The sequence below is a fragment of the Aythya ferina genome (assembly GCF_964211825.1).
Source record: "Aythya ferina genome assembly, chromosome: 1".
NCBI classification, from domain to species: domain Eukaryota; kingdom Metazoa; phylum Chordata; class Aves; order Anseriformes; family Anatidae; genus Aythya; species Aythya ferina.
In genome coordinates, this window is record NC_140296.1 from 142,516,353 (window position 1) to 142,539,844 (window position 23,492).

At 36.8% G+C, this 23,492-nt stretch overlaps 1 protein-coding gene across 12 annotated transcripts in view; it reads right to left on the minus strand.

Annotated features, from left to right (window-relative positions):
- The window catches only part of ERC1 (ELKS/RAB6-interacting/CAST family member 1), a 302,320-nt gene that overhangs the window by 24,509 nt on the left and 254,319 nt on the right, over window positions 1-23,492 (minus strand). For 9 of the 12 annotated variants that reach the window (XM_084511007.1, XM_084511005.1, XM_084511011.1 and 6 more), the window contains one exon: window positions 11,041-11,142. In XM_084511007.1, the coding sequence (XP_084367133.1) occupies window positions 11,041-11,142 (102 nt within the window). Of the gene's footprint in view, window positions 1-9,338; window positions 9,406-11,040; window positions 11,143-23,492 lie in introns of all 12 variants that reach the window. The other 3 variants (XM_084511003.1, XM_084510999.1, XM_084510997.1) reach the window with 1 other exon arrangement.

Here is a 23,492-nt window from a genome sequence, read left to right on the forward strand (position 1 = left end):
GAAGTGCTTTTTCATAACACTGGCAACTTTTGCTTACATGGGCTGTGAAGCAAAATTTTGTGGGGAACCATGTGCGGAATAGCAGGGACTACTAGAGATCAGAACTGAAATACACTGGCAGGACTGTGTGAAGCTTATAATTGGCACATTGGGAAATACTAAAGTTCAGCAAGGGGGTACTTCAGCAGAGCTGAAAGGTTTCTCTACATACGGCGACTCCAGCTTGAATTTTACCTGTTTCACCAGTCCCTTGCTTTCAAAAGCAAGAGCATTCACCGAAATCCTCACCCACTAAATATAACTAACTGCTCTATGCACACATGGCATCTCTTTCTTCTGTAACAGCCCATATGTCTCTTTCCTAGTTGAGTCAAAGGACAGAAATTTGTGACTTAATTGCAAGATGAGATCAGAACATGCAAACTCAAATGTTGTATTTATTTGTCTAAGTTTTCTTTTGTTTTCAAAATCTCTTGGGAATCTATCAACCCAGCAACTTAACTCTCCCAAAAACAGGTGGAACAAAGCAGAGTAAGGTCTACAGAGAATCTAACATCTTCCACTGCTTTTTAATATGTCAATATCCACTTAATTTGAGAGTGTCATTCCTATAAGTTTTGATAGTTACCAGGTGAAAATTTTCAATAATAAAATTTTCAATAATAAAATTGATTACAGAAAGCTGTGAAACTGGGTAGTCAAACTTGGGACACTGAAAATTAGGATATCATCAAGAAAAAAAAAGAAGTATTCCTGTAGCAAATGAAAATGGTTCAACAAGCAAAGTGCTCACAGCTTGTACAATGAAACCGTGGACTTAAAAAAGCATCCTCTTGATCAAACTTCTGAAGATGCAATTAAGGAAGTGAAAGTTTTGATTTCACAGAACACATTTTATTCAGATTCCTTCATCACAAGAATATTGCAACTTGAGAATATGTAACATCAACCTGCTTGTATTTTTAATCTGTTAAAATTTTCTAGCACTCATTCTCTTATTAAGAGTGAACAAGAAAGCACATATATTCCTTGCTATGCTGTAGTTTGTCTATTACTTCTTCCTATTACAAGAGATAAAAGGAAACAGCAGCTAAAATGCTTTTGTTTGAAAGCCGAAAATTTTATCACATATACTGGGAGAATCTGTCCATGTGAATGCTTATGTATCAGGGACTGCATTCTTTCGTCTCCCTGCTGTCTGATACATTGTTAATGGAAAACAGAAGGCATTTCTTAAGTAGTCTACCAGAGAACACAATCAGTGCTCTTCCTGTTCAGATGAACTATAACCTCCCTGTTCATGGGTGATACGAATCTTCGTCTTGTCCCTCTCTAACACTGAGTCTTCATTCAGTTGTTTCAGCTCTCTACCTGCTACATGACACTTTCAAAGCAAAGCCACATGAAGCCACAGTCTGCCTGGTTTGTCTGTCATCAAGATTTCCTTGTGGAATTCTTTGCTCTCCATTCAAATGCAAATTTCCATCAATAAATATAAATATACACATATAAATATCTATATAAATTCTTCTCTATAAGATGCATTAAATTAACAGATGTAGTTGGATTGCCTGTGGTGAGACTACTATGAGTTGGAACCTGGCATCTCTGTCAGTAATTACAAACTTCACCAGCCAGGAAAATATAGCGTCTAGGTTGGCTACATGCCCTTATCAGTTTTTATTTTAGTCATATTTCTCTCAAGCTTGTTTTCATAGTTAATAAATTGGAAAGCAGGTTTGGGCTTGGTTCTTTCTCTACTCTAATGCTGTTCATCCTCCCTCATTTCTTTTCTCCAAACTGCACTGGCACACCCCGGCTGGCTGCAGCTACTCCACTCCTGTCTCTATCCCGTCTATGAGTGCCAGAGCTCAACTTCACTCTCCTTTATGCTACCAACAGCATACTCACAGTGAGCAGAAGCTTCCTCCATGGTTGCACACTGGCATGTGGATGAAGGCTATAAGAAATCTAAATGACTAAGTAATTGGGAGATAGTACAGACTATCAAAAAAGTCTGTAAGTGACAACGCTCTCCTGGAAGCAGCCAGAAACAAATAAAAATGTTTGAGTATAGAATTCTTACTTGCTACAAAGAACAAGCTGTGAGTAGAAGAACATATTGAGCTGTAAATCAGAAAAGAAAATAAGACACAGACCTGGAATAATCTGATTTGGTAGATATGAATGATAGCCTCTTTGCAATTGTTTTGCTGAAAAGCTCAAATCTCTACAAAAAGAAACCAGCCATCTGTTTTGAATGTTTTAGAATATAAGTATCTATTTGTGTTCTACTTTGATCTGTAAGAATAATAGGAAGACAGTGATACAATCCAGTTACACCTCTGTTGTGAGTGCTTAATTCATCCCAGAACTGCAGATTACAAAATTCCATCTGGAAATCTTAGCCTTATCTTTCTGGGATCAGAAAGAAGACTAACAGTGTATCAAGATCAATTCTTTTGTGCTGGTAGATAAAACATTATTGGACAGAGAATATATTCTTCCAATATAAAATAGTTACTAAGATAGCAAAATAGTATAGTTAAAAAACCAAGCTAACAAAAGAACTGTTCCCAGGGAAAGGACTGGGAGCAGAACTTAATGCCTTTTTAAGGATAGCATTCTTCTCAGGCTGGCCCATCCCAGTCTAACAATACTCTATGTACTGGCTAAAAGATTGCATGCCAGTACAGGAACAGAATAAGAGAGAAGGTGGAAAGGAATGGTTTCCAAACTGGGATGACAGAACATTAATCATATAACAAAATACTAAGGTTGATATCACTCTCTCTTAAATTGGTCACTCCAACGAGATGGGATTGTTACTTACACTGAAATAAGAAAGTCACTGCAAAAGGCTTTTCATTATTCAGTCATTACAGTCAAAATGCTTGAAAAGTCTTGAAAAGAATAGATAACTGTTTGATAGGTAAATCAAACATTTTGATTTTGAACTGTACTTCTTGAGTGAACAGCTGTCAGTCTATGCACCCTCCTTGTGCCTCCTTGCCTGAGCTTGATGGCAGAGAAGTCTTTCAGTTTCATAATTAACAATGACGCCCACATAAACAGGACTCCAGAAAAGCAGGGATGGAAGGCAGGTCCTGTGATTAACCAGGACAACTGTATTCAAAGTGCTACCCTTGTAAGGATTAATTAGTTACATCATCTTATTGGAGTGCATCGCACCAGGGTTCTTACTGCTACAAGTTTAGCCCATCTGGAAAGTGGGAGTGAGGAGTCCTGACTGTTACAGTATGACAAAACAAATCTGGCATCTTATCTCTCAGTCAGGCCAAGCGATAATGTTTAAATAAAGTAAGATTATTTCATGTAGCCGCCTTCAAATTTTGCACAGTGAATGTCTCTAAGGCAAGGCACATTCTTTCACAGTGATTTTACACATATGAAAGAACTATAACAGATATAATACAGATACACCACACAATTAATTTGTAGATTTTTATGGAGGAAGAAATAACCCTTCGGAAAACAAAAGATGACAATGAAAAGGGAGAGAGCTGTCTAAAGAGCTTTGTTCAGTATGCTATAATTAGAGCTCCTTCAAATATTTAACACATGGGTTAATGGGTTATTATCCCTTTTTTTGTGAAGGAATAGGATCTTGGAAAGAAAAATAAAATAATTAATAAATCAAGTTGAACACAAATCTAACACAATTTTGGGAACAAATTCAAAATGAGGTATCAGAATCACCATTATACCACTGTAACAACACAGTTTTAGGACGTTGTGTAATAATATTACCTAGCACTTATGTAGCACTTTTCCCAAGCAGAACTTACACTTCACAAAAACTTCAGCTCATTTTACGATTACAGAATTTGAGACAGAGAGAAAGAAAAGAAGCGAGTGGTGGGAGACAATGCCAGGAAAGAATTTATCTTCTGAATCGTGGTCTAGTACCGCATCCAGTAAAGTATGTTGTAATATGAGTCAGGCATGAAAGCTTGATTTTTTTGACCTAACAATTAAAAAGACCATACTGAAAATAAATTTATTTAAAAAGCATCTGCAGAGAAGTTTATTAGCTCACAGTGTAGTAAGTGACAAGACTGAGAACCTAAAAGAATTGTGACAGTAGGATGAGCAGCCCTCTACATTCTGCAAGCATAAAATGTGCTTCATGTTGAGAGAAAGATCACATTTATGCAGTGAATGAATGTCCATGTAATCATCTGAAAATGGATCTCATCATGAATAAGATATATCCTTTGCTGAAGGAAATCAGTATATTTATTCAAGCACCAAAGAGTGCATGAAAAAAATGAGTATTCCTCTCAAGCTTCTCAAAGTACAGGCACTTTTTCTTCTGCAGTGTTCTCAATAAGAAGTTCATGGGTGTTAGCAACTGTGGTAAGGGTTGCATTAAGTCCTGAGATGTCCTATCCTATCTCCCTCAATATCATTACTTCTGTCCCTCTTACTCTACCATCATACTAGCCACAGCTCTTCAGACTACTGTCATTTGTCTCCTACTTCTGCCATCATCCTCTAAATCTGTATGAATAGCTAGGTGTGCTGACTGACTAGGTGCCCATGTTTATGCATTTCCTTTCAGCTGTCAGATGGAAATAAATAAATACCCCCTCAAAAGAAAGAAAAAGGAAATCATGAATGTTCATCTGGGGCATTCCTGAGGGTGAGAGAAAATTGGTCTTCAGACACCAGAAACATGGCTTACAAGCTTGAGCATTCAGTTGTTGTTTTTGTCTGCATCTGCTTGTATCAACTTCTCTGGGAGCATAACTCTTTCTATTGTTTTCACCTCAAGACTTTTTAATACCTTTATCCCAACAGAAGGAACACAGAAAGGTCATTCAAGCTACATTACCCTTGAATAGTCACAAATGTCTATTTAGTATAAGACTGTTTTTGGAAACAATTTATTCACAAGAGATGTCCTTTAGAATATTATAATCTAATGATGAGAAACTATACCTTAAAAAAAAATCAAACAATTCGTTTCACAAAATCACAGAATGGCCAAGGTTGGAAGGAACCTCTGAAGATCATCTAGTCCAAACCCCCTGCTGAGCAGGATCACCTAGAGCACATTGCGCAGGGTGGCATCCAGGCTGGTTTTGAGTATCTCCAGATAAGGAGACTCCACAACCTCTCTGGGCAACCTGTTCCAGTGCTGTCACTCTCACAGTAAAGAATTGCCCTCTCATATTCAGCTGGAACCTCCTGTACTTCAGTTTGTGCCCATTGCCTCTCGTCCTGTTGCTGGGCACAACTGAAAAGAGACCAGCTCCATCCTCTTGACACATTCCTCTCAGATATTTATACACATTGGTGAGGTCTCCCCTCAGTCTTCTCTTTTCCAGGCTGAACAGGCCCAGTTCTCTCAGCCTGTCCTTGTACAACAGGTGCTCCAGTCCTCTAACCACCTTAGTAGCCCTCCTCTGGACTTGCTCCAGTAGTTCCATGTCCCTCCTCTACTGAGGAGCCCATTAAACATATTGATGACTTCTTTTTTTTTTTCCCAGTTCTTAAGTTTGGATGACTCTTGTCTACAGGGAAACCTTAAGCAAAGCCAATTACAAAATTAAAAATATAGCCTTTGCTACGCAATACATACGTAATCTGTTGATGTCACCATTATAATTTGCATTTTTTGAAAAGAAATCTATAAAATTTACTTGAGTTGACTGTTTTTCAGTTCTCAAAAACAATTTAAATATTTTCCTGTTCTGTCACCCTCCTCTTTCCACCACAGACATTAACTCTGAAATCTTAAAAAGATGTGTTAAATTATGCTAATGTCTTGAGGAGTCAACTCACAGTACTTATTGTTTCTGTGTTAAAATTTGTGAAACTCAAGTATTAGAAAAACATCACAAAAAGAGGTCTTTTGTCTTGCAAATTTTTTTTTTTTTTTTTCTTACAGTAATAGTAATGTTCTAATATTTTCATCATCTTGAAAAAGAAAATTTTATGTGCTCTAGTTTAATGCTAGCTCTTTGGCTATTACGCTGTTACTTTAATAAGCATGAAATTAATTTTCAAATTTTGTTCCTGGAATTCAAGCACAGCAAAGCCAAATGTTTTGCTCCTTAGCAGGCATATCCGTGACTTCAGATTTTTTTGGCAATCATTATTAGAAAACGCTTCCACAGAATGAGTTCCAAAATTGTATGGTGATGGCATCTCTTAGGTTCCAACTTCTACTGCAAGCCAGAGCCATGGAATATGGGAAGAGGAATGCTATATAACGGCATGCACGCTCAAAAACACAGACATAGTATGTATAAATTATAAACTGGAATAAATGTCTCAGTTCTCAAAGTTTCACTTTTGCTCTTTCTGTATTCTTACTCTTAGCACTTTTAACTTATCCTTGCTTTTCCATGTGTCCTTCATTCTGATTGCCTTTCACTCTTCTGACAGCTTTTATGTTATCCTATACCCACAACAGCCATCCAACAAAATCAGTTCTTCTTTTTGATGTGCAGAGTTAACACAAGCAGATTTCTGAACCATGCTCACACTTTCTCACATAGTAGATAGCATGGCTGTACTTAGCAAGAAAGCTAGATGAGTAGAGCAGCTTGAGAAATTTATGTATGGAAGCTCTGCTGCTTCTTTCCCAAATATAGCATATGCACGGCACATGTTTACAAGAATATACACATGCATACATACATATCGTTAATATGTATTTGATATCATAAAGTTTAAATCCCTTTTAATTTTGATAAAAGTAATAACTGATTAAGCCATTGGCCAGACCATTTTAGTATTTGAGAAAGACAAAGGGGTACCCTCATGAGAAAGCACATTTGAATATGCTTGGATATAGAGAAGCATAGAGCTCCATCTGGGGAATAAAAGGAGTCATGAGAAATTCAGACAGAAAGGAAATGAGAGAATCTGTCCTACAGAAAAAGGCTGGTATTTACACTGAACTGTAAATTACCATTCTATGAAACTACAGGTAGGGCGCATATGTTTAGAAGTAATACTGCATTTCAGTGGAACTGTATCTGATAGTGCTGTCATTTTAGCATTAACATTTTCAGTCAATTCCAGAATTTAGAAGGGAAAAGGCCTTTTGTAATATATATATATAAATAATGTAGTTTGTTACTGTACATATTTTGGTGAATTCCATTATCTTCAGTATTGACCAGAGAAGATTGCATCTTCAGACCTAAAGGAATCTTGCAAAAATAAAATTATCTCCAAGTCTTACAGTATTAGGCACTATTTGAAAGTCATTGTAACATATACATTCCATTTAACACATGCAGATTTAAGTACTTCATGGCTTAAAATCTTCTCTTTACAAAGGGAAGGAGGAGTTTTTCTCTGAATGTACGTGGAATATCATGATAAAAACATGTACTTTGTTAGGAATAACAGGCTTGGGAGGCATCAATCGGCTTTAAGCTTTTCTCTGTTGATGTATGCAAGACAGACTTGAGACTGACGTGTTTCTCAGATGGGATGCCTGTTAGGTGAGGATGCTGGGTGCCTCATTATTTTCACTAGGATATTCTGTAACACGCTTTCCTTGCTCTGCTGTCATAATGTGGAAGCTAAGGAAAATGCCTCAAGTACAAAGCAAAAGCATATAACATATTTAACTGGTATGAGGAGCACCTATTAATTCAGTAAACTAAGAAGTCATTCTCTTAGCACAGGTACATTCATAGATGAATCAGTAGATGGGAGAAAAAAAAAAGAAAGATCTTTCTATCAGTGTTTGTTATATAATCTTCATTTTTGCTCTGGTATGAAAATCAGAATAATCCCTACCTTGATTGCAAGTGTCTTCTTTCTTTTCATCGTTTTCTTACCTGATCATTCCTGTTTAATTGCCATGCTTCAGCAAAACTTTACAAGCATTCTCTCTAAAACCTTTAGCATCATATACTAACACGTAACCATTACAAGAGCAGTGATTCAAAAAGAACGCAAAATCAACAATGAGTCTAGATTAATGAAGCATAGTTTTTTTCACTAAGAGATTTTCTCACTTCAAACCCCAAGGCATGAAATTCAAGTTTGACAATGCCACAGTTGGATTAAATTTTCAGATGGTTGACTTGAAAAGACATATCTGATCTATAGTCAGACAGACATATAACCCTGCAGTTAATTGAGCAAGTGTGAAGAGATGAGAGTAACTTGTTCTTTCTTTCTTTTTTCTTTTTATTTTTTACAAATCTGTTTTAAAGTAATAATTTCCACAGAGTTTTTCAGAAGAATTTTCTTACAAATAATTGATATGGAAAAATCAAATTCTGAGAAAAGCTACAAAGAAACTCATGTGGAATATTTTTTCTTAAGGATACATGAAAAAGTTCCATATAATTTTTTAAACTAATATCATCACTTCTCAATCCTTTAAAATACTTTAAGTAGTTAAATAAATTTATTTTGCTTTAAAATTGATACTACAAGGCTTAAATTAATTCTATGCACTGTAGCCTTATAATCCATATTTGATCTTTGCAGCTCTGAATCTCAAGGCTCCTGGACAGGAAAGCATGTTTTCTTCTTTGCTAGAAAATGTCTCTGTCCTGTGCACTGCCTTCTGTTCCGGAAATGTGTGTTGTTTTTTTTTGCAGAGATAATTTGACAGCAGAAAAGATAAAAGTATAGGGGCAGATATAGGGAAACAAAACGCAGTTTAAATGACAAAGAGCTACCAATTTCTTCCCCATTTTTTTTTGAAAGAATGGAAGATATGGGAGGAAGAGAGGAAGCTTAAGGGGATGTTACTCTTTACCTTCAAATTTACAGACGATTTATATTCTGAGTCAGTATCAAGAATCATCTGTTCTGAGCTGATAAATATTTGTGAGTATTTAGGTCAGCCTGCATGGCAGCAATCTCAGCAGCAGATCTCAACATGCTTAAAACCTTTAGGAGGAACATTATCTGCTGGAGGAACATTATCTCTGAGCAAATTTTTTACCAACCAGAATCGAAAAAGCATACATAGATTTGGCTACAGTGCAAACTACTTTGAAAAAGAATCTTACTGAAAACATTTCCTCCGTGAAGTTAATGATAAATTATGAGAGACATTTCCTGTTCTCTCATATGTACTAAGAGTTTGCTTTGCATATAAACTCAATTACATGCCCGGGAAAGTTTTCCCCACAACATCATGAAACAATGACATGATTATTAGAAGAAGAAAATCGCAAATGACAAATAAACACACAAGAAACACCCACATGCAGAGACTATGCAAGCAAGGGAGAAGGGGTACGCCCCGGTTTCACAATGCACGCAGCAGCAAGATGGCAGAGTGACTGTTGGAAACTTTTCTAATGGCAAGAGAAGTTGATTCTCACCGTTCTGAACAAAATGGCTGAGCTAAGAGCATCTGACTGGTTATGCCCAAATACCCTCCTCCTCATCCTAGTGGTGCAGAGGTGACATTGGGAGAAAAGCCCCAGAGCAGCGTGGGAATGAAATAAAGAGTTGGTTAGTATTTAAAGCACATATGTAAGTACATATAGTAGTAAAAAGTGTGGTCTTAATTCCTTACACAATATTCAAAGTTACACTTTGAGGTACAGCTTGCTTTGCTTTCTTGTAGGCTTTGCTAACTTTTAAAATACCCCTATGCAAAAGGAAAAGTACAGTTGGACCCTCCTCCTGCCCTCTCCTTCCAGCTGCCCTGTCTTTGAGGCCTTTGCAAGAACTTCCTTAAATATTTAATCTTTTCATTTAATCTGTCAATGCTACACTGCCTTCACTTGCAAGCATGTACTACAGTTACACCGTGGAAATGGCTTCATTTCACTCCACACTTGCAATTCAGAAACAACAGATATTCTAATATTTCATCTAAAACACAGTTAGGAAAGCAATTTAATTTGTAGCCTTAACAATTGCAACTTTCCTGAAGGAGCTAAAACCAACATTTTCCAAAAACATTTCAGGAAAGTTAAAGATGCTCAATTTGTAGTTCTTTCTTTATCATTTAGAGGAGGGTATTACAAGATGCAGAAGGAAGTTGCTTTGAAAAAGAGAATTTTTCTGCTTTCCTTTGCATCCCTTACTATTTTCTGATACAGACATAAAGAGAAATATTAATTATTTGTGTTGTGTTTTTTTTCAAGGTGAATATATATATATATATATATATATATATATATATATATATATACCACCCCTCCATTTTCCTCATAACTCAGTACCTTACTCAATTTCTGTATTTCACAAGGTTGATGCTTAAAGGTCTAGAATGAGATGCCTTCCCTCAGTTCTCAACAATTTCTAGCTCAGCCAGAGGGCAAAGAGGAGTGCCAAACATTCCTTCATTTTGTCAAGGCAGTGATTAATGATCGCTAATATTTTAATTAAATTGGAATGGATGAGATTACAACATGGGATATGCAATTACGTTGGCATTCTCTGTGCTACCCAAGGGATAGATAATCTTTCTGATAGTTATCAAACACACGGCTGTGCTTCGTAAATGACACAAGAGGCTCCTCACTGCCTTGGAGATGGTAAATTGATTTTCCTTCAGTTCATGGCCCATTGAGTTTGTGAGGGAGTAGTCTGTGCTCATTTGGCACAGAGGCCAGGATTTCCTCATGGGAAATGAAAGGAACTGCTCATATGCAATGCATAGATCAGAAAGCTGATCCTGGAGCATGATTTCCTGCTACTGAAGACAAGAAACAGTCCTGGACACTCCACACATTCAAGCAGCAAACCCGAGTTATTAGATCTGAATATGCTACACAGGACTCCAGTCTTGCATTTTAAGACAGTAGCATTTCTTTCTTCTCTTTCATTGTCTGCCCCCTCTTCTCCACCCACTTAATAACAGCTTGGTACCAGGAACTGTTTGTTCACATTTTGGGAGTTTTCAAGGAAGCCAGCACAACAGCAACATCAGTTTCTGCTTTATAACTGCACTGTGGAATGCCATTTTTGTTCCAAGATACTGCAAGCATGTTGGGGAAAATTACATATAACTCAAAATAATCAGCCACCATAGTAAAATTACTTGACAAGAGAAAAAGAGAGACACTTTACCTGGTCTGGGGAGGGCTTGTGGTTGGTTTGGTTGGAATGGGATGAGGATTTGAGGTGGTCATCCTCATAGTTGTCAGCCATCAGCTTCATACGGTTCTGAGTCTATGCAAGAAACAGAAGAATTTCAGCCTAACGTGGTCATACAGACTAAAGGGACCATAAGCTACTTAGGCTATCCTGTATATCCAAAATCCATACGTGTAAAAAAAAAATTCAAATATACACACAAAACATTAGTAGGTATTACTATACGAATAGGAAACACATTCAAACTAGTTTACTACGAGGCAAAGTTAGTTTTGCAATTAACTGGCTCATCTGACCTTCACCTAATAAAACTGGCGCTGTAGATATGTGTACAAAGAAACCAATTACTTGTTAAAGAATCTTGGGATTAAGATTGAAACACCAGCTTGGAGAAAAAAAAACAATTAAAACATCAGTTGGATGTACTTAAGTAATTTAAAAAAAGAAGTCGGCTTAAAAAAAAGGTAAACAAGGTGATAATAGTAGGAAAGTTGAATATTGACTATTTACTGAAAAAAACATTTAATCTAAATATGCAAAACCATTTTCAGTTAATATACCAGACAGTACAAAAATCCTGAGGTTACTCAGAAAAATCTGAACAATAAAAAAAACTTTCCTGTGAGGAAGTTAGGAAGTTAATAAATTAGTCTTTGGGAAGAAGAGGTGATGTAATAAAGATGTATAAAATTACAAACTGCATACAGTCAAGCAAAGAATTAACAAAATTTGAAATGAGTTTCTTTACTTTTCTTAGATTTTTTTCAACTTCACAGGAAATGTCAAGATTCAGAAGATATACATATATATTAATCACAAAATATAAAATACATATGGAATTATTGACTACTATATATATGGAAGATACATTTTGTATGAGTTTAAACACAAATGAAAATTCAAGGGGCACTTCCACCTTGCACAAGGACAACTGAGTACAAGGTTCTCCTGTTCTCCTTATTTCTAGGCAATATATTGTTTAAAAAAAAAAAACAAACAAACAGGTAAAATAAATTGAATACTACCTTAACATTACCACTCTAGTTAAGCAATTTCAATGAACATGAGAATACACTACCTAGCTTTGTCTGCAAAGGAAAAAGTCAGCGACATGAAGCCCTGTTAGTATACAACTATCCTGAAAGGAGGTCCCCAGGTACCTACAAACACACACACATTGCTTACAAGGACCATTCAGACAGAAATAACGCTCTGCAAGTAGATTTCAAAAGACAGCCGGATCTTGGGTCTTGCAATATGAACTGCTGCCTTCGTGTCAGCTGCTTCAGTTGAGGTTGTCTGGCTGCCACTGTCACTGGGCTCTCACATCTGGAGCAGACCCCAAATGGAAAGATGGCATTTCCCAGTTTATAACGTAGATGAAGCCCCACTTTGAGCTTTGTAAAATTCCTGTATTACAAAAAGCCAAAAAGGCTAGCCAGACCTGTGTTAGATATGATACATAGTAAATTATGTATAGCTAGACATATTAAAATCATCAAAGATTTACTAAAATTAAATGTCTTAAATGAAAGCTCAAAGCTCACTGTAAAATGCCAGTTGTTGATTCAATCTCTTCATAACTGAATGAATTTCTCATGGAAAAATATAATTTTAATGAGCCTCAAAGCTAGAGAACGTAGATTCTAATTGACTGCATTCAGATCATTATAAAGAAGGTCCAGGGCTTGAATCTGGATTTGATTTTATTTTGGATTAATTTAACAAAAAACTAATAACAAACTGAGCTTAAGCAATAAGCAATTTAATCACACGAAATCTTTATATTGTTTGCTCTGTTTTGTCAAACAAGTTTTGAATTCCAAGTCTGACTCATCATTCATAAATCATTACTTGAAGTGTTCTACATTAATACAACCAGTTTACTGTCAAGGTATATTCCCTATATTTATTATTTTATTACATTTAAGACTGGATATTTAATAAATTCTTCTCTGCAAGGAGACCGAATGATTTTAAATGATTTTGCCTTTCTTTGGAATTTTTTCATTTTGATAATAACTTTCCACATGACTTTCAATGTGTATGTGAACGGATCTGTTAAGAAGCAGAAGTTTACCGGAAGACTGGTACAAAACATTAACTTTTGTGACAAAAGAAAATAGCTACTCCCAGACAGAGGCAGCATGCTTTATGCTTTTGCATGTAAAAAAACCTGTCTTAGTGCCAATATAGGAATGAAAGAATATACATATCTAATCATCTGAAGCACAACATCGCTCACAGAAAATTCTGAAGTGGAATTTAAGAGGTTGCATACCCCTGACTTTTAACTTCAAGTAGAATATCCTACTGTTAATACTTAGCAGAAAGCATGACATGAGGCTGAGAGAATTGGACAGGTTTAGCCTGAGAAAGAGGAGGCTTCCTCAATTATTTTGATAGGAGGAAAGCTACATTCTTCCTGGAGGGGACAGGACAAGAGACAGTGTATACAAATTAGAAAACAGAAGGTTCTAGTTAGAGATCAGGAAAACCCTTTTCATAACAAGGATTATCCAGCACTAGAACAGGCATCTCCATCCTTGCAGATTCTCAAAACTCAACCGGACAAGGTCTTGAGCAGTCTGCTCTGATCAGACATGCTTTGAGCAGGTGGTTGGACTAGACGGTATGCAAAAGTCCATTGCCATCTAAATTATGCTGTAATTCTTAGTATTTGGACTTTTCATTTTCAAATAATTTTATAGTTATCAAGGCTGGAGTTTTCAAAAGTGGAAAAAGCTCAGTTCCAAAATACTTCCTCTTTCCACAAATATTTAGCAGCTTAGCTCCATTACAGCCATTTGAATATTTAAGCCAGACCAATGTTTCCAACACCCCAATGACAAACATACAGAATCAGTTCACCTAGAAGGAAGTTTTCTATGTTGCTCCTTTAATCCAACTTGAGCTTCTACTGTTTCGGCTGTTATTCTAAGAGAGCATGTGTCTGATACAAATATCTTGGCAAGAAAACAACAAATTCAGCACTGTGATTTCTCCACAGGAACTAATTGACACATATATATCCTTGGAATGAGGCAAAAATTCAGAAATGGAAGAAAAAAAGTTTATTTCCTGGTGTATACTACAAGTTATTTTCCAGCATTAAAGTTCTAAGCAGTGTTGCAGACATATTTCTAATATAATGTAACAATTTTCTAATTCTCTCTATGTCAAACATGGAAATAAAATGCTTCTGCTTTAGACTTGAATGCTAACTGAAGAACTTCTAATTGGGAGATTTCAAAATAACTGGAAATACATGAACTGAATTTTCTCCTATTGCTTCTCTCCAGAAAAAAAAAAAAAAATGTTCACAAGGATGGAAATTTCTAGAGTACTGGCATATGGCTGTTGTAATGATTTAAAAACAAACCATTTACTTTACTGTGGGGAACCACTCCAACATCCTGCAGTCCTAAACTGCGTGTCATTGTGCTATTATACAATCCTCTCCCACCTTATGAGGTTATGGCTCAGATCCTAGGGCAAACATTTCTACATCACTGTAAAAAATGTGAACAACAAAGTGGTTTAACCACTGTGTCCTGTGAGAAAATAAATGAGCAATGCAGACAAATCAGTTGTGTCAGGAGAACATTTGTCTAAAACCTACAGAGCTTGTAATCAGAACTAGTGATGATAAGAACTGGATGCCAGATCCAAATTTTGCTTAAAACATATCATTTGCCACTATAGGTACCTTCTTCATGCATGTGAAGATGAAACACTAGACTGAAAAAAAGAGACAAAACCCCACAAAACTCAGTAGGTTTCTTGATTTTTTCCAGAAGGTTTCTTTCTGTTTCGACAGAGTGGATTTCCTAAACTTATTCTTTCCCCTCCAGTCACAAAACAAACAAACAAAAAGAAAAAAGCACCAAAACCCCAAACAACAACAAACACACACAACACACACACACACACACGAAACACTCCCCGTCAGAACCTTAGAAATCACTCTTCAGTCTCCCAGTAATCACTGCACAAAAGAACAGTCCCACAACCCTTTAGACTAGCGTCAATCCTCAAAATTACTGAAGAACCAATGTGCAATTTCAGGCTCCTAACTGAAAGCCAGATAGTTTGCCATAAGAGATTTGCGGGCCACATACAGTGAACTGCAGGTCTAGGGCATAACATATGACAAAAGCTTTCTCTAATTATATACGACTATGCTGAAAACAATCAGATCATGCCTGCCACCCCCTCACACTTTTTTTTTTTCCCCAGAACTTCTGCTGTCCTTTTATCACCTCTCTGATACACATATCCTTAATGCGCTTCCTGCTTCTAGTCATTATTTAACCTCAGCCCTTGTCCTATTCCTTGCTATAACAGGTGGTTATTTTAAAAGAAAAAGCACCTGAGAAAAAATGAGATAAACTTGTTTTTAATAGTAAATGTGAATGCTCAGCATTAGCACTGCTTTTAAACATGCTCTTTTCTTCTGTTGTTTCGTGGTTCTGCACTACACACTTATTGTTAACTGTATATTCCCCATACTTTTTCTGGTTATCATACAGTTTGTTTCTGCCTGTGCATTATATTCAATAAATGTTTGGGTAAACAAGGAAATTACCATGGAGTAGAGCAGTTCTAATGCAGCCAACACCTGAAAGCTTTCATTCCAAACAGCACTTGTATAATATTTTAGTTGCCAAAACTGTAGCCATGGTGAATTTTGTTTAAGTATCATTATGTTCCTACTTCATGGATGTACTGCTTCCAGGCAAACTCACCTGCAGGTTCCTAAGAGTAAGCTATTTTATGTTCATTGCAGGCTACACCAGTAGCATGTTTGTGCACCTGTGTCCTGAAGACCAAATTAATAGATTTTATCACAGCTAAATTACTATAAGAGAAAAAAATAGACCTCAAGCTGATCCACAATGTAGGAAAGTCAGATACATATCCTGCTGGTAAAACCTAGAGGAGTGCTGCCCAGGACTGACAAGCTCTCTATAGTGGAATTCCACACATAAATTTGAAAACTACAATTTTATTTTCAGACATCGTTTATATTTTAGAGAATAGTTTTATTTGAAAGCTTGTACTACATTGTACATTGCAATGAGAATACAAAGCTTTCTTAAGCATTTCAGTGGGATAGCTAGTGTTCTGGTAACCACGACACTGGCCAGTTTTTGAAACCAAATTTTATTTGAAGGAACAGCATACTTCTGTATCTCTGGACAAGACCTCTAATAAACATCAGATACTAGCTCATAAGCTATGCATTCCCTATATTAATTTAGGCAGCTTCATACTCACATTGCATTAACTTACTCAAAGAGTTCTTGTCAAATCTCCTCCACCATGGGACACTGTGGAAACCATGACATCAGTGACTGCTTCCTCATTTTTTGTAAAATACTTGAGTAATGCAATTCTGGCTTTGCTAACCAGTCTAAACAAGCTTTATTAATCCTTTAATGTGGAGCTTAAAAAAGCCCCACATTAAGTAAACATTAATATAATGACTGTACTTGTGACAAATGGATATGCGGTAGAGAGAGTATGTCAGTGAGTTAAAGGAGTCATCCCATTTCTTTCATAGAATCATGATTCAGCTCTCAGAGCTGGATGTTTCACTGAGAGCAAACACACAGAACTGCAACAGTCTGAAAACTTTTTCTCTATTAATAATGTAGCAATATATATATATTTTTCTAGGTCATTAGCCAAATCCAGTAACTGAAAATCATGCTCCTGCAAAGACTTTCACATAGTCCTTTTTTCCTTTCTGAGAACACGCACTGAGACATACTCTCTGCAAATACCCAACCATCTCCCTGCTGGAATCTGGCTGCCAGAAACAATGAGAACAAACCCTCTTCACCTCTCATTACAACGTGATGCTGTGCATAACTACCTTGGGCATAATATCCACCTTGAGCATGGGGTCTCTGAGAGACTGCATCAAGTGTTTTATTGAATGTGCCCTTTACATTCATAATATTTAATGGTCCAGGAGACATTTTTCAGGTCTGTGAAGATATGGTACATGCTGAATTGTCATTTTTATTTATAATGTTTAAAAGACACGTCATTAATAAGGTTTGTTTTTCCTTTTGGCTATGTTTCATATTTGCAACTGAAATTGCAGTATTAGCAGCAAACAAACACAATGTTCATCTGAATGCAAATGAAAAACCTTTTCATTACTGAAATTCTGTACATCCCGGAATCTATGTTTTAGCGATGGCGACAAAGAGCAAGTGCTCCATGCAGCTGACAGGAGTTTTTCAAATCCCACAGGATTTAACACAGATTCTACCTGAGATAAAGGCTTCTCCATCAACTATTGGCAATGTTACAGCAATGTTACATTATAAAGTGAATGACTTTATCAGCTCAGTTAATTTCTCTATTTAGTTATTTCATTTTTCTGTTCATCTCCCCACCTGCCATAATTACAGAGAAACTTCGTTCTGGAGAATTCATATTCAACTTCATATTCACACTTTGAACTAAACTAATGGAGATCATTTGTATAGGAAGTCCTCTCTGAGGCTTGACATATGCAGATATATGTGGACGGATTTAAAAAACAATCTTTGAACTGAAACCTTCCTTGTACAGGAATGTGTCTCTTGGAGCTTTAATAGTTCCCTAGGAGATTAACAAATAACCAGCTACAGGTTTGCCTGCTGACAAAGTTCACTGAAGCCTATTGCTCTGGATCCTCTCTGGTATAGAGAAAACCAGTGGTACAACTGACAACACAAATCAGACCTTGTGCTTAGGATGCATTATTGTGTTATATCCACACGAGCATTATTCCATCTGTTCTTTTAGCCCTCTTGTACTCTCTTTAAGAGACACATCAAGCTGTGTTTAGGTCTGACTGAACAGTGGTAATATAACTGCTTCTCTTGTATTTCACAGAATCACAAAGAATCACAGAATTTCTAGGTTGGAAGAGACCTCAAGGTCATTGAGTCCAACCTCTACCTAACACTAAAGTCCTCCACTAAACCATATGGCTAAGCTTTACATCTAAACATCTTTTGAAGACTTCCAGGGATGGTGACTCCACCACTTCCCTGGGCAGCCTGTTCCAATGCCTCACAACCCTTTCAGTAAAGAAGTTCTTCCTAACAACCAACCTAAAACTCCCCTGGTGCAACTTAAGCCCATTCCCCCTCGTCCTGTCACCAGGCACGTGGGAGAACAGACCAACCCCCACCTCGCTACAGCCTCCTTTAAGGTACCTGTAGAGAGCAATAAGGTCACCCCTGAGCCTCCTTTTCTCCAGGCTTTGTTTCACAAGGCCCGGAATCTACCAGACACAGATTTAAAAGATAAAAAAACTAGAAGAATAAAATAATAATAATAAAAAAACCCTTCTCATCTCATGGCTAACTACTCAGGAGTAAAACGTATTTTTGTTCTTTGGCATCTTTTCATTACATATAAGGGTCTTTGGCAGAAAGATCAGTAAGGTGTGTTTTGCTATGCCTTAAAGACATGTCAACAAGGACTGAAGTCTAAGACCATTTACCATCATATTGTAAATTATAAAAAATTTATACAGACTAGGTGACTTTAAAGCAGGATCTAAAGGCCAAATGCCATCCTGTGACAATATCCCCAAAGAATACTGGATCCCTCATCCTACACAGCCCCCCAAAATTATTTAGTGAAATTGATCTGAAGACAGCAAGCAAACCAAATGAACTGCTGTTTTAATTCTTAGGACAAAATCAGAGAACTGGTTCTATATATCTTCCAGCAGTGAGCATATACAACCTCTACTTTCTAGGTTTAAAGTAAGCAGGTATTTTTTACGAGCCTGCCCCATGGTGCTGTCTATCAGGGCAAGTCTGATCTCAGCTCCATGCCAGAGCAGAAAAGAAGGTCCTTACTGTGCCTTTCCTGCCAGAGAAAGTATGAGCTGTTGCCTCTGCTGCCACATGCCCTGAAAGCAAAAATCGACTCATTTATTTAGATCAGCTTAACATCAACTGGTTGTTGCTAAATCACGCTGCTACATCCATTCTTCATCTATTGTGTAGTCCTCATTACCTCTTTCATCAGTTAAGAACTGATTTCTTTTGCAGACAGCATGGCTACTCTTGAAGAGCATAGCAGTCCACTTTATTACTCATTTTATGCTAGCTAATGAAATCTGCGTGCTTTGGATTTGTATTCTACATCTTCTAAGCATGGCCTTCAGCCCTATAATAATCTCTTTCTCCAGTCCTCCTCCCCCATGGTGTCTCCAGGCAAGAGTCAACTGGGACCAGTGTGAAAGTATGTATGTTCTGAATGCCCAGGCATATGCATATGCTATAGCCAAACAAAATACATCACGGTGCAGTTCTTCTTGCCTTTCCCTGTGTGGGAGCACTTCTTTAGACTTTTTTCTCTTCTACCCAGCTGTGGATGTTAATTAATTTCCTGTAAGTTTCACGATCTTTGAGACTTCTTTCCTTCCATCAAATTTGGTTGGAATGGTTGATAAATTCAAAAGCTACTTGGTGGGGACTACAGATTGGATAAACAAATGGATAGTGCTGTCATTTAAACTCTGATTTGCAGGACATTAAGATAAAAGCTGGTCCAAGCTAGTATGTTTTGCTCAAGTTGTAATAGTTTGTATGTACTCTCCATGTTCTGTAGTTTTCTGATGCTACTCTCCATGCCTTTTCTTTAAGACTCTGGGAGGCCAAATTGCTACAAATTCTCAAAAGAAGAGCAGTGAGACTCATGTTTAGCTCATGTGTCTCCTGAATGTTTAATGTATACAGTTTATTCAGTCTCTTTAACTTACTTTGATGCACACCACTAAAGACAACTGACTTCAAGAAAAAAATGAAACGCTACTTCTATAGTAATGTGAAAGGAAATACCATTCTTTGTCATGGTCCTCATTACTCAAACTGCTGAGAACTCCTGATTGTACTTCTCCTGCTCATTTCCCCCCCCTCATAGTGTGTTTGTGGGCCCAAGCTAAAAATCCCATTTTACATTTTATCATCTGTGAGAAAAATAAGGTGAAGCACAATTTGCTTATACATAGAGCATAAACATTTCTAACAACTGTTGGTGATACATGTAATTTACAAAGGAAAAAAATCAAAAATAGTCTCATTATGCTAATTAATTCCAAGATATAAAAAAAGTGATTACTTTAAACTTGAGCAATTTAAGTAACAAGGTTAAGCACCAGAGATAGGTTTGTCTTACAAAATCTATAAATATCTGAAGGCAAAAACTCTAAATTACCTACATAGTATCGCACAGAACAAATATTTCTATTGAAAACTAAGAAAGTTTTTGTTTGTTTGTTTGTTTTGTTTTGTTTTACATAGATAATGGGGCTTTCTGTTTTATTATAACTTGAAATTTCTCCTTCCCTTTTCACTTCAGCTTATCTCCACACCCTGGTCATTTTATTCTCTTCTATATAACTTCATCCCTCTTTCCTTCATTATTTTTTCTATTTGGCTCTCCTTTCCAAAGGAAACCCGCTTGCTTATGCTCAACACAGCTGCCTGTATTACTCCAAATGACTTACTCACTCTGCTTCTGTGTCATAGTCTTTCAACTAGTTTCATTCAGAATCTTTCTCAGTGCAGTGGTACTTATGAAAACTGATTGGCAAAGTCCCACCTAGGACTTTATATGGAAGATGCATCCTACTGTAAAATCTTAAAACCTAAGTCATTATCACCTGCTTTGACAAAATCATTTGTAGGCCATCTGCTCAAGTACTTATACCTTTCCTAGCTGATATAATTTGAGTTTTCAAATCTTTGTCTGTTGTGGCTGTGTTTTTACAGTAAATATAGTAAAAGTATTCTTTTTTCCAGATGTTTTTATTTTTTGAAGGTATATACTAGTGTTTTAACCACAGCTCTTTTAGCCTTACATATTTTCACCGTTATTTGACTCACCACTTCAATTGCATTTGCCTGCAGCTTCAAAGAGTTGTTAATAGCAAACCCCCTCTATGCATGCTGTTCTTGGCAAAAAAATAGTTATGTACAGATACAAATTCCTAGATTCTAAAGCGATGTGAGCTGCTCAGTATCATCTCAACACAGACTGTCTGTAACAGCCCAGAACCTAGCTCTGGGTGTATACATGAATGTGTCTGTGTCTACATGATATAAACAGTGTTGATAGCAACATTTATGGAAAAAAAATAATTTACAAACCTTTAAGACCATTTGGCATGTTCTGAAATTAATTTAAAAAGCTGTTGTGTATGAAAGATAGAAGAAGAAAAACAATGCTATTATTTTTTTGGCCTCACTTTCATCTTTCAATCTAGGCAAAATTCCCCATATCATGGAGGGAAGAGTTGAAAGGGCATTTCCTTTGACAGCCAACAGGGCTTTGCTGCCCTGATCTAAATTAATGCTAAGAATTTTCTTTGTATGGCCAATTATTAGGGCTGACATCCACGTAGAACAGCCCTGTCTCATAAGATTCATACAAACACACAGACATTACATTCCTGTCTGTCCGCACCATCTGTGCGTGTGGTCTGCAGACACAGAATTCCTGTCCATCTACACTGTCCCTGTGTTTGGTCCACAGAGGCAGAATTCCTGCCCAAGCACATAGCAGCATATGTGTAATACAAGGTTGCACAGATGATTCCTGTCCATCTGCCCTGCTATTGCATGCACTATAGAAGCAAGGGGAATCACAATAAATTAAAACTTTTTTTCTTTTTTGCCCTGCAGAGGTTGGTTTTTAAGTCTGCATCAATGCTTAATTAATAGGACTAGCTGGAAAACCTGAGAAACAATCAGATTTTCTACTGCATTTGTGCCAAAATTATTCTTATTAAGGAAAAATAAATTCATGGCACAAATATGCCAGTTTGGTCAGATAAGTTTCTCTAAGGTGTATGCATTTCATACATTATTCCTGCCACTGCCTTCTCTATTTCTAACCTGTTGTCTTTCTCTGGTTTATATTATATTATGCCATGAGACAGCAGTAGAGGCTCACCCCCTGGGCACCATAAAGCACACTGTAAAGCTTAGAAAAATCTTAGAAAATTCCATCTCTCCTACAGAACCAGCAGAAGGAAAAGGTCTGTGGAACAAGATGAAAAACTAGGCAGATCATACCTTTGCTGTTTCTTCCTTAATGATCATTTTAGTGCAAAGTCATTAAACTTAGAGAGGTGATGGGAAAGCAGATACGAGAAGAGAAAGAGAAATCTTTTCATCATCTGATACAATGAAAAGGATAGAGATGCATAATGAGGAACTACTCTTAGCTTGTTCTCCCTGGTATCCCCCAGTCTGTGGATCCTTCTTTTTCCAGTCTGGGAGCACCCACTGATACCTTGCCTGTCTCTTTGTGAGATACAGAAGAGATACAAAATGAAAATTTGTGCATATAAATATTTTCCTGACAAAGAGAAGAAAAATATAGAACAAGAAGGTACAGTACTTATTACTTCCACAGAGCAAATAAACCCATGCAGTCTTCCAAGTTTAAACAACTTATGTATGCATGTTTTCTTAAGGATCTCTATATTGCTTTCACTATTCTTTTTTTTCCCAACAACATTAATGTCAGCAGTTGGCAGCAGTTTGGGTTACGGGCTGAAACAAAGGAGGTGAGGCCAAGGTTTTATCTAATAGTGTTTTGGAGATGGAGGGCACACTGGCGTGGTGTCAGAAATTACAGTTAAGTTTCAGCTTAATGTGAAACAAGTGGGAAGATTCATTTCTTAAACCATTAAAAGGATCAAGTATGGTGTAACAGTGAAACCGAGTGTTTAAAAAATTAAAGTTCTCTCCTTAGGAAAAATTCCGCTGTAAAAACAAGAGATGCCCAGGTTGTTCAAATCCTATGAAGAACTTGGTAAGGGTCAGCTGTGAGAGCTCCATTTATTTTTTGTTTATTCAACTACAGGAAATATTTGTATTCACTCTAGGAAAGACAGGAATCGGTGGTAAACAGAAAGGGAACAAAAGACTGAGTTCTGTGATTGTAAAGTTGTGATCAAAGAAAGAGAACAATACCCCTAATAAAGCAGCCATCCCTTAACCAGGGCTGTATTGAAGATAAAAGACCATTACTTCCCCCAGGCACCAGTACCAATACTTAAGATCAGACTTAATATTCATTTGAAGACAAAAGCATTATGGAAGTTGGGAGACTAATATTCACTTATTGATAACCTAAAATTGTGTGACATGTTACTGCAAAGGCAAACTTACTCATATATGAAACTGAATGTGCTTTAGTACCTCACTGATCTTATCTCCATATGATAAATGTGTGATTTCACCATGTAAATTCAGATAGTAATTTTCTGTTATCTGAGTTTGAGACTTATTTGCCTTTACGCACACAATCTTTAAAAGCACTTCTTGGTACTGAAAAGACTCAAACCTTTGGTACCATGTTTTAAGGCAAAGAAAGGGCAGGACAGAAGC